At 50.1% G+C, this 16,533-nt stretch overlaps 1 protein-coding gene across 1 annotated transcript in view; it reads right to left on the minus strand.

Moving 5' to 3' along the window:
• Positions 1-888: 888 nt before the first annotated feature.
• Positions 889-16,533, minus strand: part of LOC118371796 (suppressor of cytokine signaling 7-like) — a 16,345-nt gene continuing 700 nt past the window's right edge. Inside the window, exons 1-5 of the mRNA XM_052505450.1 lie at positions 15,834-16,533; positions 6,466-7,335; positions 6,339-6,428; positions 6,071-6,099; positions 889-2,477 (exon numbers count right to left, since the gene is read on the minus strand). The exon at positions 15,834-16,533 is cut by the window's right edge and continues 700 nt beyond it. Of these exons, the coding sequence (XP_052361410.1) occupies positions 2,150-2,477; positions 6,071-6,099; positions 6,339-6,428; positions 6,466-7,281 (1,263 nt within the window). The 5' untranslated portion in view covers positions 7,282-7,335; positions 15,834-16,533 and the 3' untranslated portion in view covers positions 889-2,149. The remainder of the gene's footprint in view (positions 2,478-6,070; positions 6,100-6,338; positions 6,429-6,465; positions 7,336-15,833) is intronic.

A 16,533-nucleotide genomic window follows, 5' to 3' on the forward strand; every position in this document is an offset into this window, starting at 1 on the left:
AGCATGTAGCATGTCGCTAGTAAAGACTCAATACCATGTAGCATGTCGCTAGTAAAGACTCAATAGCATGTAGCATGTCGCTAGTAAAGACTCAATAGCATGTAGCATGTCGCTAGTAAAGACTCAATAGCATGTAGCATGTCGCTAGTAAAGACTCAATAGCATGTAGCATGTCGCTAGTAAAGACTCAAATGCATGTAGCATGTCGCTAGTAAAGACTCAATACCATGTAGCATGTCGCTAGTAAAGACTCAATAGCATGTAGCATGTCGCTAGTAAAGAATCAATAGCATGTAGCATGTCGCTAGTAAAGACTCAATACCATGTAGCATGTCGCTAGTAAAGACTCAATAGCATGTAGCATGTCGCTAGTAAAGACTCAATAGCATGTAGCATGTCGCTAGTAAAGACTCAATAGCATGTAGCATGTCACTAGTAAAGACTCAATAGCATGTAGCATGTCGCTAGTAAAGACTCAAATGCATGTAGCATGTCGCTAGTAAAGACTCAATAGCATGTAGCATGTCGCTAGTAAAGACTCAATAGCATGTAGCATGTCGCTAGTAAAGACTCAAATGCATGTAGTATGTCGTTAGTAAAGACTCAATAGCATGTAGCATGTCGTTAGTAAAAACTCAATAGCATGTAGCATGTCGCTAGTAAAGACTCAATAGCATGTAGCATATCGCTAGTAAAGACTCAATAGCATGTAGCATGTCGCTAATAAAGACTCAAATGCATGTAGCATGTCGCTAGTAAAGACTCAATAGCATGTCTAGTAAAGACTCAATAGCATGTAGCATGTCGTTAATATAATAATAATAATATAATAATATTATATCAGACGCTTTTATCCAAAGCGACTTACAGTCAATATGGGTGGTCCCGAGAATCGAACCCACTACCCTGGCGTTACAAGCGCCATGCTCTACCAACTGAGCTACAGAAGGACCACTCGTTAGCAAAGACTCAATAGCATGTAGCATGTTGTGAGTAAAGACTGACCAAGGGCCTTTCTCCCCTGATTGGTCAGTTTGTCTGGGCGGGCGGCTCTAGGAAGTCTTGGTGGTTCTAAACTTCTTCCATTTGAGACGGTGGACTCCAATCAAGTCGTAGAAACATCTCAAGGATGATCAATGTAAACAGGATGCACCTGAGCTCAATTTCAAGTCTCATAGTAAAAGGGTCTGAATACTTATGTAAATAAGGTATCTGTTTTATTTTTTTGCCCAAAATTCTAAAAGCCTGTTTTCGCTTTGTCATTATGGGGGTATTGTGATGTCATTATGGGTTATTGTGAGGTCATTATGTGGTATTGTGATGTCATTATGGGGTATTGTGATGTCATTATGGGGTATTGTGATGTCATTATGGGGTATTGTGATGTCATTATGTGGTATTGTGATGTCATTATGGGGTATTGTGATGTCATTATGGGGTATTGTGTGTAGATTGTTGAGGGAAACATTTTTTAAATCCATTTTAGAATAAGGTGTGGGAAACCAACCCACTGAACCTTCAGAACCACAGACCAGAACTACAGTACATAACATGACCAGCCTAGAACTGGCCCAAGAGACAGAATCACAGAGAGACCAGAACCACAGAACCAGACCAGAGACAGAACGCCACAGATAAGAACCACAGACCAGAGACAGAACCACAGACCAGAGACAGAACCACAGAACCAGACCAGAGACAGAACGCCACAGATAAGAACCACAGAACAGAGACAGAACCAGACCAGAGACAGAACCAGACCAGAGACAGAACCACAGAACCAGACCAGAGACAGAACCACAGAACCAGACCAGAGACAGAACCACAGAACAGAGACAGAACCAGACCAGAGACAGAACCACAGAACCAGACCAGAGACAGAACCACAGACCAGAGACAGAACCAGACCAGAGACAGAACCACAGACCAGAGACAGAACCACACAGATAAGAACCACAGAACAGAGACAGAACCAGACCAGAGACAGAACCACAGAACCAGAACAGAGACAGAGAGTGTATAAAACAGCAAATTCCAATTCTGTTTTCTGGGGCTCCACTCCATTGTAGTTTCGGGTCAGTACCGTTCAGAGAGTTTCAGTCTGTTGAAACGGAAGTGGTGCCCCAAACTCTCCGGTAGGAGGGTGTGTCTATATACTATAAGGATAGTCCTGTAGATACTGTATGACCACCTGGTTAAGCCCAGGTAGTGAATCTATCCTCTCCGCTCCGTACAACTCCACGATCCGTCCCCTACACAGCTGCTGTAAGGTCATGGGTCGCTCCCTGCGCCACGCCCTCCGCAGCCGCCTATGGGACGACTCCACGTAGAACCGCAGCAAGGAGAACAACGAATCAAAGGCCTTGTTACTGCCGTTGAGGCGGAAACTCTGACTGGTCAGGAGGACGCGGACACTGACGGGACCCCGGTCGCCGTGGTAACTGAGGGTGAAGAAGACGTCCGGCTGACTGCTGTCCCTGGCAACCACACAACCACACGACAGCACAACGTTACACAGGACCGAACAGCAAGGGGGGGCTGTGCTTGTTTGTATACCTGATGAGGAAGCTCCCAGGCGGTGTGTGTAGCAGGGTGTGGTGTATACCTGATGAGGAAGCTCCCAGGTGGTGTGTCAGTAGCAGGGTGTGGTGTATAGCTGATGAGGAAGCTCCCAGGCGGTGTGTGTAGCAGGGTGCGGTGTATACCTGACGAGGAAGCTCCCAGGCGGTGTGTGTAGCAGGGTGTGGTGTATACCTGATGAGGAAGCTCCCAGGCGGTGTGTGTAGCAGGGTGCGGTGTATACCTGATGAGGAAGCTCCCAGGCGGTGTGTGTAGCAGGGTGCGGTGTATACCTGATGAGGAAGCTCCCAGGCGGTGTGTGTAGCAGGATGTGGTGTATACCTGATGAGGAAGCTCCCAGGCAGTGTGTGTGTAGCAGGGTGTGGTGTACACCTGATGAGGAAGCTCCCAGGCGGTGTGAGTAGCAGGATGCGGAGTATACCTGACGAGGAAGCTCCCAGGCGGTGTGTGTAGCAGGGTGTGGTGTACACCTGATGAGGAAGCTCCCAGGCGGTGTGTGTAGCAGGGTGCGGTGTATACCTGATGAGGAAGCTCCCAGGCGGTGTGTCAGTAGCAGGGTGTGGTGTATAGCTGATGAGGAAGCTCCCAGGCGGTGTGTGTAGCAGGGTGCGGTGTATACCTGATGAGGAAGCTCCCAGGGTGTGGTGTACACCTGATGAGGAAGCTCCCAGGCGGTGTGTGTAGCAGGGTGTGGTGTACACCTGATGAGGAAGCTCCCAGGCGGTGTGTGAGTAGCAGGGTGTGGTGTACACCTGATGAGGAAGCTCCCAGGCGGTGTGTGTAGCAGGATGTGGTGTATACCTGATGAGGAAGCTCCCAGGCAGTGTGTGTGTAGCAGGGTGTGGTGTACACCTGATGAGGAAGCTCCCAGGCGGTGTGAGTAGCAGGATGCGGAGTATACCTGACGAGGAAGCTCCCAGGCGGTGTGTGTAGCAGGGTGTGGTGTACACCTGATGAGGAAGCTCCCAGGCGGTGTGTGTAGCAGGGTGCGGTGTATACCTGATGAGGAAGCTCCCAGGCGGTGTGTCAGTAGCAGGGTGTGGTGTATAGCTGATGAGGAAGCTCCCAGGCGGTGTGTGTAGCAGGGTGCGGTGTATACCTGATGAGGAAGCTCCCAGGTGGTGTGTCAGTAGCAGGGTGTGGTGTATAGCTGATGAGGAAGCTCCCAGGCGGTGTGTGTAGCAGGGTGCGGAGTATACATGACGAGGAAGCTCCCAGGCGGTGTGTGTAGCAGGGTGCGGTGTATACCTGATGAGGAAGCTCCCAGGCGGTGTGTGTAGCAGGGTGCGGTGTATACCTGATGAGGAAGCTCCCAGGCGGTGTGTGTAGCAGGGTGCGGTGTATACCTGATGAGGAAGCTCCCAGGCGGTGTGTCAGTAGCAGGGTGTGGTGTATACCTGATGAGGAAGCTCCCAGGCGGTGTGTGTAGCAGGGTGCGGTGTATACCTGATGAGGAAGCTCCCAGGTGGTGTGTCAGTAGCAGGGTGTGGTGTATAGCTGATGAGGAAGCTCCCAGGCGGTGTGTGTAGCAGGGTGCGGTGTATACCTGATGAGGAAGCTCCCAGGCGGTGTGTGTAGCAGGGTGTGGTGTATACCTGATGAGGAAGCTCCCAGGCGGTGTGTGTAGCAGGGTGTGGTGTATACCTGATGAGGAAGCTCCCAGGCGGTGTGTGTAGCAGGGTGTGGTGTATACCTTATGAGGAAGCTCCCAGGCGTTGTGTGTGTGTGTGGTGTATACCTGATGAGGAAGCTCCCAGGCGGTGTGTGTGTGTGTGTGGTGTATACCTGACGAGGAAGCTCCCAGGCGGTGTGTGTGTGTGTGGTGTATACCTGATGAGGAAGCTCCCAGGCGGTGTGTTTATCAGGGTGCGGAGTATACCTGACGAGGAAGCTCCCAGGCGGTGTGTGTGTGTGTGTGGTGTATACCTGATGAGGAAGCTCCCAGGCAGTGTGAGTAGCAGGATGCAGAGTATACCTGATGAGGAAGCTCCCAGGCAGTGTGTGTGTGGTGTATACCTGATGAGGAAGCTCCCAGGCGGTGTGTGTAGCAGGGTGCGGAGTATACCTGACGAGGAAGCTCCCAGGCGGTGTGTGTAGCAGGGTGCGGTGTATACCTGATGAGGAAGCTCCCAGGCGGTGTGTGTAGCAGGGTGCGGTGTATACCTGATGAGGAAGCTCCCAGGCGGTGTGTCAGTAGCAGGGTGTGGTGTATAGCTGATGAGGAAGCTCCCAGGCGGTGTGTGTAGCAGGGTGCGGTGTATACCTGATGAGGAAGCTCCCAGGTGGTGTGTCAGTAGCAGGGTGTGGTGTATAGCTGATGAGGAAGCTCCCAGGCGGTGTGTGTAGCAGGGTGCGGTGTATACCTGATGAGGAAGCTCCCAGGCGGTGTGTGTAGCAGGGTGTGGTGTATACCTGATGAGGAAGCTCCCAGGCGGTGTGTGTAGCAGGGTGTGGAGTATACCTGATGAGGAAGCTCCCAGGCGGTGTGAGTAGCAGGGTGTGGTGTATAGCTGATGAGGAAGCTCCCAGGCGGTGTGTGTAGCAGGATGTGGTGTATACCTGATGAGGAAGCTCCCAGGCGGTGTGAGTAGCAGGGTGTGGTGTATACCTGATGAGGAAGCTCCCAGGCGGTGTGTGTGTGTGTGTGGTGTATAGCTGATGAGGAAGCTCCCAGGCGGTGTGTGTAGCAGGGTGCGGTGTATACCTGATGAGGAAGCTCCCAGGTGGTGTGTCAGTAGCAGGGTGTGGTGTATAGCTGATGAGGAAGCTCCCAGGCGGTGTGTGTAGCAGGGTGCGGTGTATACCTGATGAGGAAGCTCCCAGGCGGTGTGTGTAGCAGGGTGTGGTGTACACCTGATGAGGAAGCTCCCAGGCGGTGTGTGTAGCAGGGTGTGGTGTACACCTGATGAGGAAGCTCCCAGGCGGTGTGTGAGTAGCAGGGTGTGGTGTACACCTGATGAGGAAGCTCCCAGGCGGTGTGTGTAGCAGGATGTGGTGTATACCTGATGAGGAAGCTCCCAGGCAGTGTGTGTGTAGCAGGGTGTGGTGTACACCTGATGAGGAAGCTCCCAGGCGGTGTGAGTAGCAGGATGCGGAGTATACCTGACGAGGAAGCTCCCAGGCGGTGTGTGTAGCAGGGTGTGGTGTACACCTGATGAGGAAGCTCCCAGGCGGTGTGTGTAGCAGGGTGCGGTGTATACCTGATGAGGAAGCTCCCAGGCGGTGTGTCAGTAGCAGGGTGTGGTGTATAGCTGATGAGGAAGCTCCCAGGCGGTGTGTGTAGCAGGGTGCGGTGTATACCTGATGAGGAAGCTCCCAGGTGGTGTGTCAGTAGCAGGGTGTGGTGTATAGCTGATGAGGAAGCTCCCAGGCGGTGTGTGTAGCAGGGTGCGGAGTATACATGACGAGGGCTCCCAGGCGGTGTGTGTAGCAGGGTGCGGTGTATACCTGATGAGGAGCTCCCAGGCGGTGTGTTGGGTGCGGTGTATACCTGATGAGGAAGCTCCCAGGCGGTGTGTCAGTAGCAGGGTGTGGTTGAAGCTCCCAGGCGGGTGTAGCAGGGTGCGGTGTATACCTGATGAGGAGCTCCCAGGTGGTGGTCAGCTTGGGTATAGCTGATGAGAAGGGTAGCAGGGTGCGGTGTATACCTGATGACACGGTGGTGTAGCAGGGTGTGGTGTATAGCTGAGGAGGACACTCCCAGGCGGGTGTGTGGCAGGGTGCGGTGTATACCTGATGAGGAGCTCCCAGGCTGTGTGTTGCAGGGTGCGGTGGGCCTCCTCCATCTCCATAGGGCCCCAGTAGTAGCCACTGTGAACCAGCTGACACTGGGAAGATACTCCTGCTGGCTGAAGAAGGGCCAGGGGTGGTCCAGGAGTCTGGGATCGGATCGGGCAAGTGGAGAAGAGGTCCAAGGCAGGGGAGAGGGACACTGGGGCTTGGCCAGGGGAGGGACACTGGGGCTTGGCCAGGGGAGAAGGACACTGGGGCTTGGCCAGGGGAGAGGGACACTGGGACTTGGCCAGGGAGAGGGACACTGGGGCTTGGCCAGGGGAGAGGGAAACTGGGGCTTGGACAGGGGAGAGGGACACTGAGGCTTGGCGAGGGGAGAGGGACACTGGGGCTTGGCCAGCGGAGAGGGACACTGGGGCTTGGCCAGCGGAGAGGGACACTGGGGCTTGGCGAGGGGAGAGGGACACTGGGTCTAGTAGCTTTAAAGCTGCTCTGTTGAGGCCACCAGGGATGGAGGGCACCGCCAGAACTGGTCTTGTCTGGAGGTGTGGTCCGGTTGTCTGTGCTCGTCTGGACCGTATTCTCTAGTTCTAAGAGTTGGATCTGATGTTCTAGGTTCTGTTGTTCTAAGAGTTCATTCTCTTGACCTAAGAGTTCAACGTTCTCGAGTTCTAGGAGTTGGTTCTGTTGTTCTTGAACGTGGTTCTGTTGTTCTACGTGTTCTAGGGTTTCCCCTGGAAGCTGCTGGGTTCCGTCCCGGTTCTGCGTGGGTGCCGTGTGGTTCTGCGATGGTTCCACTGTGGTTCCTGCCAGAGTGTCTCTGACCATCATACAGAAAAGAGCCCTCCACTGAATCCCCCATCCCCAGTAGTAGCCACTGTGAACCAGCTGACGGTGTGGGTGTCGCACTAGAAGATACTCCTGCTGGCTGAAGAAGTGCCGGAGGTGTCTGGGATCACTATCCCACATCCAAATCCACTATAGGGGCGAGGAGAGAGAGATCCAGAATGATCTGGAGAGATCCTGGGAGAAGAGACAGACAGATAGACAGGCGACACAGTGTTATTGAGGTGCTGTATAAAAACATAGGCTGGTCACACACACACAGACACACACACACACACACACACACAGACACACACACACACGCACGCACACAGACACAGACGACACACACACACCACTAAACGCTGGAAAGTTTAGTCTCCGTCTCAGGTTTCAAGGACTCCGTCATGGACGTAGTTGTTATGGGAACCCAGTAACGTAGGATGCTGATTGGTCTGTCACTTCGTGCTGCTTGTATTATGGTCTGTCTTGTTGTTGCTGTAGTGTAGAGTCGTTATCTGTCCTCGTTCATGCTGTGCCATGTTCCAACATCTAGTGGAAAGCATTCCCAGAAGAGTGGAGGCTGTTATAGCAGCAATGTTCCAACATCTAGTGGAAAGCCTTCCCAGAAGAGTGGAGGCTGTTATAGCAGCAATGTTCCAACATCTAGTGGAAAGCCTTCCCAGAAGAGTGGAGGCTGTTATAGCAGCAATGTTCCAACATCTAGTGGAAAGCCTTCCCAGAAGAGTGGAGGCTGTTATAGCAGCAATGTTCCTACATCTAGTGGAAAGCCTTCCCAGAAGACTGGAGGCCGTTATAGCAGCAATGTTCCAACATCTAGTGGAAAGCCTTCCCAGAAGAGTGGAGGCTGTTATAGCAGCAATGTTCCAACATCTAGTGGAAAGTCTTCCCAGAAGACTGGAGGCCGTTATAGCAGCAATGTTCCAACATCTAGTGGAAAGCCTTCCCAGAAGAGTAGAGGCTGTTATAGCAGCAATGTTCCAACATCTAGTGGAAAGCCTTCCCAGAAGAGTGGAGGCTGTTATAGCAGCAATGTTCCAACATCTAGTGGAAAGCCTTCCCCAGAAGAGTGGAGGCTGTTATAGCAGCAATGTTCCAACATCTAGTGGAAAGTCTTCCCAGAAGACTGGAGGCTGTTATAGCAGCAATGTTCCAACATCTAGTGGAAAGCCTTGCCAGAAGAGTGGAGGCTGTTATAGCAGCAATGTTCCAACATCTAGTGGAAAGCCTTCCCAGAAGACTGGAGGCTGTTATAGCAGCAATGTTCCAACATCTAGTAGAAAGCCTTCCCAGAAGAGTGGAGGCTGTTATAGCAGCAATGTTCCTACATCTAGTGGAAAGCCTTCCCAGAAGAGTGGAGGCTGTTATAACAGCAATGTTGCAACATCTAGTGGAAAGCCTTCCCAGAAGACTGGAGGCCGTTATAGCAGCAATGTTCCAACATCTAGTGGAAAGCCTTCCCAGAAGAGTGGAGGCTGTTATAGCAGCAATGTTCCAACATCTAGTGGAAAGTCTTCCCAGAAGACTGGAGGCCGTTATAGCAGCAATGTTCCAACATCTAGTGGAAAGCCTTCCCAGAAGAGTAGAGGCTGTTATAGCAGCAATGTTCCAACATCTAGTGGAAAGCCTTCCCAGAAGAGTGGAGGCTGTTATAGCAGCAATGTTCCAACATCTAGTGGAAAGCCTTGCCAGAAGAGTGGAGGCTGTTATAGCAGCAATGTTCCAACATCTAGTGGAAAGTCTTCCCAGAAGACTGGAGGCTGTTATAGCAGCAATGTTCCAACATCTAGTGGAAAGCCTTGCCAGAAGAGTGGAGGCTGTTATAGCAGCAATGTTCCAACATCTAGTGGAAAGCCTTCCCAGAAGACTGGAGGCTGTTATAGCAGCAATGTTCCAACATCTAGTAGAAAGCCTTCCCAGAAGAGTGGAGGCTGTTATAGCAGCAATGTTCCTACATCTAGTGGAAAGCCTTCCCAGAAGAGTGGAGGCTGTTATAACAGCAATGTTGCAACATCTAGTGGAAAGCCTTCCCAGAAGAGTGGAGGCTGTTATAGCAGCAATGTTCCTACATCTAGTGGAAAGCCTTCCCAGAAGAGTGGAGGCTGTTATAGCAGCAATGGTCCAACATCTAGTGGAAAGCCTTCCCAGAAGAGTGGAGGCTGTTATAGCTGCAATGCTCCAACATCTAGTGGAAAGCCTTCCCAGAAGAGTGGAGGCTGTTATAGCAGCAATGTTCCTACATCTAGTGGAAAGCCTTCCCAGAAGAGTGGAGGCTGTTATAGCAGCAATGTTCCAACATCTAGTGGAAAGCCTTCCCAGAAGAGTGGAGGCTGTTATAGCAGCAATGTTCCTACATCTAGTGGAAAGCCTTCCCAGAAGAGTGGAGGCTGTTATAACAGCAATGTTGCAACATCTAGTGGAAAGCCTTCACAGAAGAGTGGAGGCTGTTATAACAGCAATGTTCCAACATCTAGTGGAAAGCCTTCCCAGAAGACTGGAGGCTGTTATAACAGCAATGTTGCAACATCTAGTGGAAAGCCTTCCCAGAAGAGTGGAGGCTGTTATAGCAGCAATGTTCCAACATCTAGTGGAAAGCCTTCCCAGAAGAGTGGAGGCTGTTATAGCAGCAATGTTCCTACATCTAGTGGAAAGCCTTCCCAGAAGAGTGGAGGCTGTTATAACAGCAATGTTGCAACATCTAGTGGAAAGCCTTCCCAGAAGAGTGGAGGCTGTTATAACAGCAATGTTCCAACATCTAGTGGAAAGCCTTCCCAGAAGAGTGGAGGCTGTTATAACAGCAATGTTGCAACATCTAGTGGAAAGCCTTCCCAGAAGAGTGGAGGCTGTTATAACAGCAATGTTGCAACATCTAGTGGAAAGCCTTCCCAGAAGACTGGAGGCTGTTATAGCAGCAATGTTCCTACATCTAGTGGAAAGCCTTCCCAGAAGAGTGGAGGCTGTTATAACAGCAATGTTCCAACATCTAGTGGAAAGCCTTCCCAGAAGAGTGGAGGCTGTTATAACAGCAATGTTCCAACATCTAGTGGAAAGCCTTCCCAGAAGAGTGGAGGCTGTTATAGCAGCAATGTTCCTACATCTAGTGGAAAGCCTTCCCAGAAGAGTGGAGGCTGTTGCAGCAATGTTCCAACATCTAGTGGAAAGCCTTCCCAGAAGAGTGGAGGCTGTTATAGCAGCAATGTGACAACATCTAGTGGAAAGCCTTCCCAGAAGAGTGGAGGCTGTTATAGCAGCAATGTTCCAACATCTAGTGGAAAGCCTTCCCAGAAGAGTGGAGGCTGTTATAGCAGCAATGTTCCAACATCTAGTGGAAAGCCTTCCCAGAAGAGTGGAGGCTGTTATAGCAGCAATGTTCCAACATCTAGTGGAAAGCCTTCCCAGAAGAGTGGAGGCTGTTATAGCAGCAATGTTCCTACATCTAGTGGAAAGCCTTCCCAGAAGACAGGCTGTTATAGCAGTAATGTTCCAACATCTAGTGGAAAGCCTTGCCAGAAGAGTGGACTGTTATAGCAGCAATGTTCCAACATCTAGTGGAAAGTCTTCCCAGAAGACTGGAGGCATAGCAGCAATGTTCAACATCTAGTGGAAAGCCTTGCCAGAAGCTGGAGGCTGTTATAGCAGCAATGTTCCAACATCTAGTGGAAAGCCTTCCCAGAAGACTGGAGGCTGTTATAGCAGCAATGTTCCAACATCTCTGAAAGCCTTCCCAGAAGAGTGGAGGCTGTTATAGCAGCAATGTTCCTACATCTAGTGGAAAGCCTTCCCAGAAGAGTGGAGGCTGTTATAACAGCAATGTTGCAACAAGTGGAAAGCCTTCCCAGAAGAGTGGAGGCTGTTATAGCAGCAATGTTCCTACATCTAGTGGAAAGCCTTCCCAGAAGAGTGGAGGCTGTTATAGCAGCAATGGTCCAACATCTAGTGGAAAGCCTTCCCAGAAGAGTGGAGGCTGTTATAGCTGCAATGCTCCAACATCTAGTGGAAAGCCTTCCCAGAAGAGTGGAGGATGTTATAGCAGCAATGTTCCTACATCTAGTGGAAAGCCTTCCCAGAAGAGTGGAGGCTGTTATAGCAGCAATGTTCCAACATCTAGTGGAAAGCCTTCCCAGAAGAGTGGAGGCTGTTATAGCAGCAATGTTCCTACATCTAGTGGAAAGCCTTCCCAGAAGAGTGGAGGCTGTTATAACAGCAATGTTGCAACATCTAGTGGAAAGCCTTCCCAGAAGAGTGGAGGCTGTTATAACAGCAATGTTCCAACATCTAGTGGAAAGCCTTCCCAGAAGACTGAGGCTGTTATAACAGCAATGTTGCAACATCTAGTGGAAAGCCTTCCCAGAAGACGGCTGTTATAGCAGCAATGTTCCAACATCTAGTGGAAAGCCTTCCCAGAAGAGTGGAGGCTGTTATAGCAGCAATGTTCCTACATCTAGTGGAAAGCCTTCCCAGAAGAGTGGAGGCTGTTATAACAGCAATGTTGCAACATCTAGTGGAAAGCCTTCCCAGAAGAGTGGACTGTTATAACAGCAATGTTCCAACATCTAGTGGAAAGCCTTCCCAGAAGAGTGGAGGCTGTTATAACAGCAATGTTGCAACATCTAGTGGAAAGCCTTCCCAGAAGAGTGGAGGCTGTTATAACAGCAATGTTGCAACATCTAGTGGAAAGCCTTCCCAGAAGACTGGAGGCTGTTATAGCAGCAATGTTCATCTAGTGGAAAGCCTTGAAGACAACAGCTGTTATAACAGCAATGTTCCAACATCTAGTGGAAAGCCTTCCCAGAAGAGTGGAGGCTGTTATAACAGCAATGTTCCAACATCTGGAAAGCCTTCCCAGAAGAGAGGAGGCTGTTATAGCAGCAATGTTCCTACATCTAGTGGAAAGCCTTCCCAGAAGAGTGGAGGCTGTTGCAGCAATGTTCCAACATCTAGTGGAAAGCCTTCCCAGAAGAGTGGAGGCTGTTATAGCAGCAATGTTACAACATCTAGTGGAAAGCCTTCCCAGAAGAGTGGAGGCTGTTCTGCTATAATGTTCCTGGAGTGGAAAGCCTTCCCAGCTCTGCTGTTGCAGCAATGTTCCAACATCTAGTGGAAAGCCTTCCCAGAAGAGTGGAGGCTGTTCTGCAGCAATGCCAACATCTAGTGGAAAGCCTTCCCTTCCCTTCTCCATATTAACACCCATGATTTAGGAATGAGATGTTCGAGGAGCCGGTGTCCACATACTGTTGGTCATGTAGTGTATCTGTTGTGTTGCCAAGAGTCTAACGATGCTCTCCATGTTATTTTTAACTCTGTATTTAATCTTTATTTAACTAGGCAAGTCAAATAACAAATGACAAATTATTATTTACAATGCGGGCCAAACCCCTGGACAACAGCTCTGCCAATGAGGAACGCCTGACAACAGCTGTCTCGAGCACTGAGATGGAGTTTATTTAACCAGCCAAGTCAGTTAATTAAGAACACATTCTTCTCACTGCCTTGTTCAGGGGCAGAACGACAGATTTGCACCTTGTCAGTTCGGGGGGTTTTGAACTTTCAACGTATCTGTTACTAGTCCAACCACTAGGCTACCCTGCCGACCTCTGTGATACAGCCTGGAACGGAACCAGGGTCTGTAGTGACGCCTCACTCGGGAGCTCCCTTTCTTTCAAACCTCTGCCCAACAGGAGGCGTTTTGCTTCTTGCCAGGCGATCATTCTCAATAACTATGTGTTCTTCATTGACCTGCCAAGCACATCGCTACACCCGCAATAACATTTACTAAATACATGTGACCAATAAAATGTGATGTTTAGAAGCGTGTCTTTATCTTCCTAGTTATAGCTGTTAACTGTTAACAGGACAGTGTCTTTATCTTCCTAGTTATAGCTGTTAACTGTTAACAGGACAGTGTCTTTATCTTCCTAGTTATAGCTGTTAACTGTTAACAGGACAGTGTCTTTATCTTCCTAGTTATAGCTGTTAACTGTTAACAGGACAGTGTCTTTATCTTCCTAGTTATAGCTGTTATAAAACAGAATCAGAGGCGCGATAACAGAACTGTGTCTGTTTGGAAGATTCTGGCAGCAGCTGCGAGACGGGTTGTAAAACACTTTCACTTTCAGTCTGACTGTCACAACAGCTCTGCTATAACGCCTGGACAACAGCTCTGCGGTGGGTTCAACTATAACGCCTGGATAACAGCTCTGCTATAACGCCTGGACAACAGCTCTGCTATAACGCCTGGACAACAGCTCTGCTATAACGCCTGGACAACAGCTCTGCTATAACGCCTGGACAACAGCTCTGCTATAACGCCTGGACAACAGCTCTGCTATAACGCCTGGACAACAGCTCTGCTATAACGCCTGGACAACAGCTCTGCTATAATGCCTGGACAACAGCTCTGCTATAACGCCTGGACAACAGCTCAACTATAACGCCTGGACAACAGCTCTGCTATAACGCCTGGACAACAGCTCTGCTATAACGCCTGGACAACAGCTCTGCTATAACGCCTGGACAACAGCTCTGCTATAACGCCTGGACAACAGCTCTGCTATAATGCCTGGACAACAGCTCTGCTATAACGCCTGGTCAACAGCTCTGCTATAACGCCTGGACAACAGCTCTGCTATAACGCCTGGACAACAGCTCTGCTATAACGCCTGGATAACAGCTCTGCTATAACGCCTGGATAACAGCTCTGCTATAACGCCTGGACAACAGCTCTGCTATAATGCCTGGACAACAGCTCTGCTATAATGCCTGGATAACAGCTCTGCTATAACGCCTGGATAACAGCTCTGCTATAACGCCTGGACAACAGCTCTGCTATAACGCCTGGACAACAGCTCTGCTATAACGCCTGGACAACAGCTCTGCTATAACGCCTGGACAACAGCTCTGCTATAACGCCTGGACAACAGCTCTGCTATAACGCCTGGTCAACAGCTCTGCTATAACGCCTGGATAACAGCTCTGCTATAACGCCTGGACAACAGCTCTGCTATAACGCCTGGACAACAGCTCTGCTATAACGCCTGGACAACAGCTCTGCTATAACGCCTGGACAACAGCTCTGCTATAACGCCTGGATAACAGCTCTGCTATAACGCCTGGACAACAGCTCTGCTATAACGCCTGGACAACAGCTCTGCTATAATGCCTGGATAACAGCTCTGCTATAACGCCTGGATAACAGCTCTGCTATAACGCCTGGATAACAGCTCTGCTATAACGCCTGGACAACAGCTCTGCTATAACGCCTGGACAACAGCTCTGCTATAACGCCTGGACAACAGCTCTGCTATAACGCCTGGACAACAGCTCTGCTATAACGCCTGGACAACAGCTCTGCTATAACGCCTGGACAACAGCTCTGCTATAACGCCTGGACAACAGCTCTGCTATAACGCCTGGACAACAGCTCTGCTATAACGCCTGGACAACAGCTCTGCTATAACGCCTGGACAACAGCTCTGCTATAACGCCTGGACAACAGCTCTGCTATAACGCCTGGACAACAGCTCTGCTATAACGGCCTGGACAACAGCTCTGCTATAACGCCTGGACAACAGCTCTGCTATAATGCCTGGACAACAGCTCTGCTATAACGCCTGGACAACAGCTCTGCTATAACGCCTGGACAACAGCTCTGCTATAACGCCTGGACAACAGCTCTGCTATAACGCCTGGACAACAGCTCTGCTATAACGGCCTGGACAACAGCTCTGCTATAACGCCTGGACAACAGCTCTGCTATAACGCCTGGACAACAGCTCTGCTATAACGCCTGGACAACAGCTCTGCTATAACGGCCTGGACAACAGCTCTGCTATAACGCCTGGACAACAGCTCTGCTATAACGCCTGGACAACAGCTCTGCTATAACGCCTGGACAACAGCTCTGCTATAACGCCTGGACAACAGCTCTGCTATAACGCCTGGACAACAGCTCTGCTATAACGCCTGGACAACAGCTCTGCTATAATGCCTGGACAACAGCTCTGCTATAACGCCTGGACAACAGCTCTGCTATAACGCCTGGACAACAGCTCTGCTATAACGCCTGGACAACAGCTCTGCTATAACGCCTGGACAACAGCTCTGCTATAACGCCTGGACAACAGCTCTGCTATAACGCCTGGACAACAGCTCTGCTATAACGCCTGGACAACAGCTCTGCTATAACGCCTGGACAACAGCTCTGCTATAACGCCTGGACAACAGCTCTGCTATAACGCCTGGACAACAGCTCTGCTATAACGCCTGGACAACAGCTCTGCTATAACGCCTGGACAACAGCTCTGCTATAACGCCTGGACAACAGCTCTGCTATAACGCCTGGACAACAGCTCTGCTATAACGCCTGGACAACAGCTCTGCTATAATGCCTGGACAACAGCTCTGCTATAACGCCTGGACAACAGCTCTGCTATAACGCCTGGACAACAGCTCTGCCATGCAAACCAGCTCATTTTGCAAACTTGTCTCGAACTTCCAGCTACAGCTCACCAGTTACCATTCAAACGCTCTTTATATTCTTTATACATTAATAAATACAGCACGCGCCAACTTCATTCAAAAGTACAAATAGATTAATGTATTCCCGATAAATGCAACAAAAATATGACCGTAGTCTTGTTTCAAATGGAGCACGTTGGGGAACGTCGGGTGCTTACCGTTTTCTGGAGAGGAATGAGACGTTAACCAAATGAATCGGCGGTGGGAGACTTCGCACTAAGAATGTAGATATACTCAGCGTGCAATGCGTCGGCTTTAAACACACACACCATTACATTGCCGTCACCGTCAAAGGTCTTCATGTCCCGTTCTCAGACACGTGTAACCACCATACGCGCTACTTAAGTTTCACAGATCTTGGATGAAGTAGCCTGCCAGTCAACCATGTTTCCTATACTGTCGTCTTGCCTGAAACGGTATCTCGAGTTGAACGAAACAACACCACCGTAACTCCTCCCCGCCTCAAAGTCTCCCGAGTCCTGTGACCGCGTGCGTTTTCCAAGAACCATCCAAACGTTCTCTTTCGTTATACATCATTAAAACTATACCTTGTTAGACAGTATATAGTAGGTGTGTTACAATATGTACACTCCCCATGGTGGAAAAGGGGAGGACGTGAATCCTGTAAGGAGGAATAGAGAGCTGCTTTGTGCTGAGATGGGTGGGCGGAACCTGCGATGACTCTGGCAGCAGGGGAGTGACTGTGACACGGTGTGACTAAGTGTTTTTTGGCTTCCATACCTACTGTATCTGTTAACTGTACCTACTGTACCTACCTACTGAACCTGTGTACTGTACCTACCTACTGTACCCACTAGGGAGCCAGGCCCAGCCACTAGGGAGCCAGGCCGACCCACT

The sequence above is a fragment of the Oncorhynchus keta genome, unplaced genomic scaffold (assembly GCF_023373465.1).
Source record: "Oncorhynchus keta strain PuntledgeMale-10-30-2019 unplaced genomic scaffold, Oket_V2 Un_contig_2383_pilon_pilon, whole genome shotgun sequence".
Lineage (NCBI taxonomy): Eukaryota > Metazoa > Chordata > Actinopteri > Salmoniformes > Salmonidae > Oncorhynchus > Oncorhynchus keta.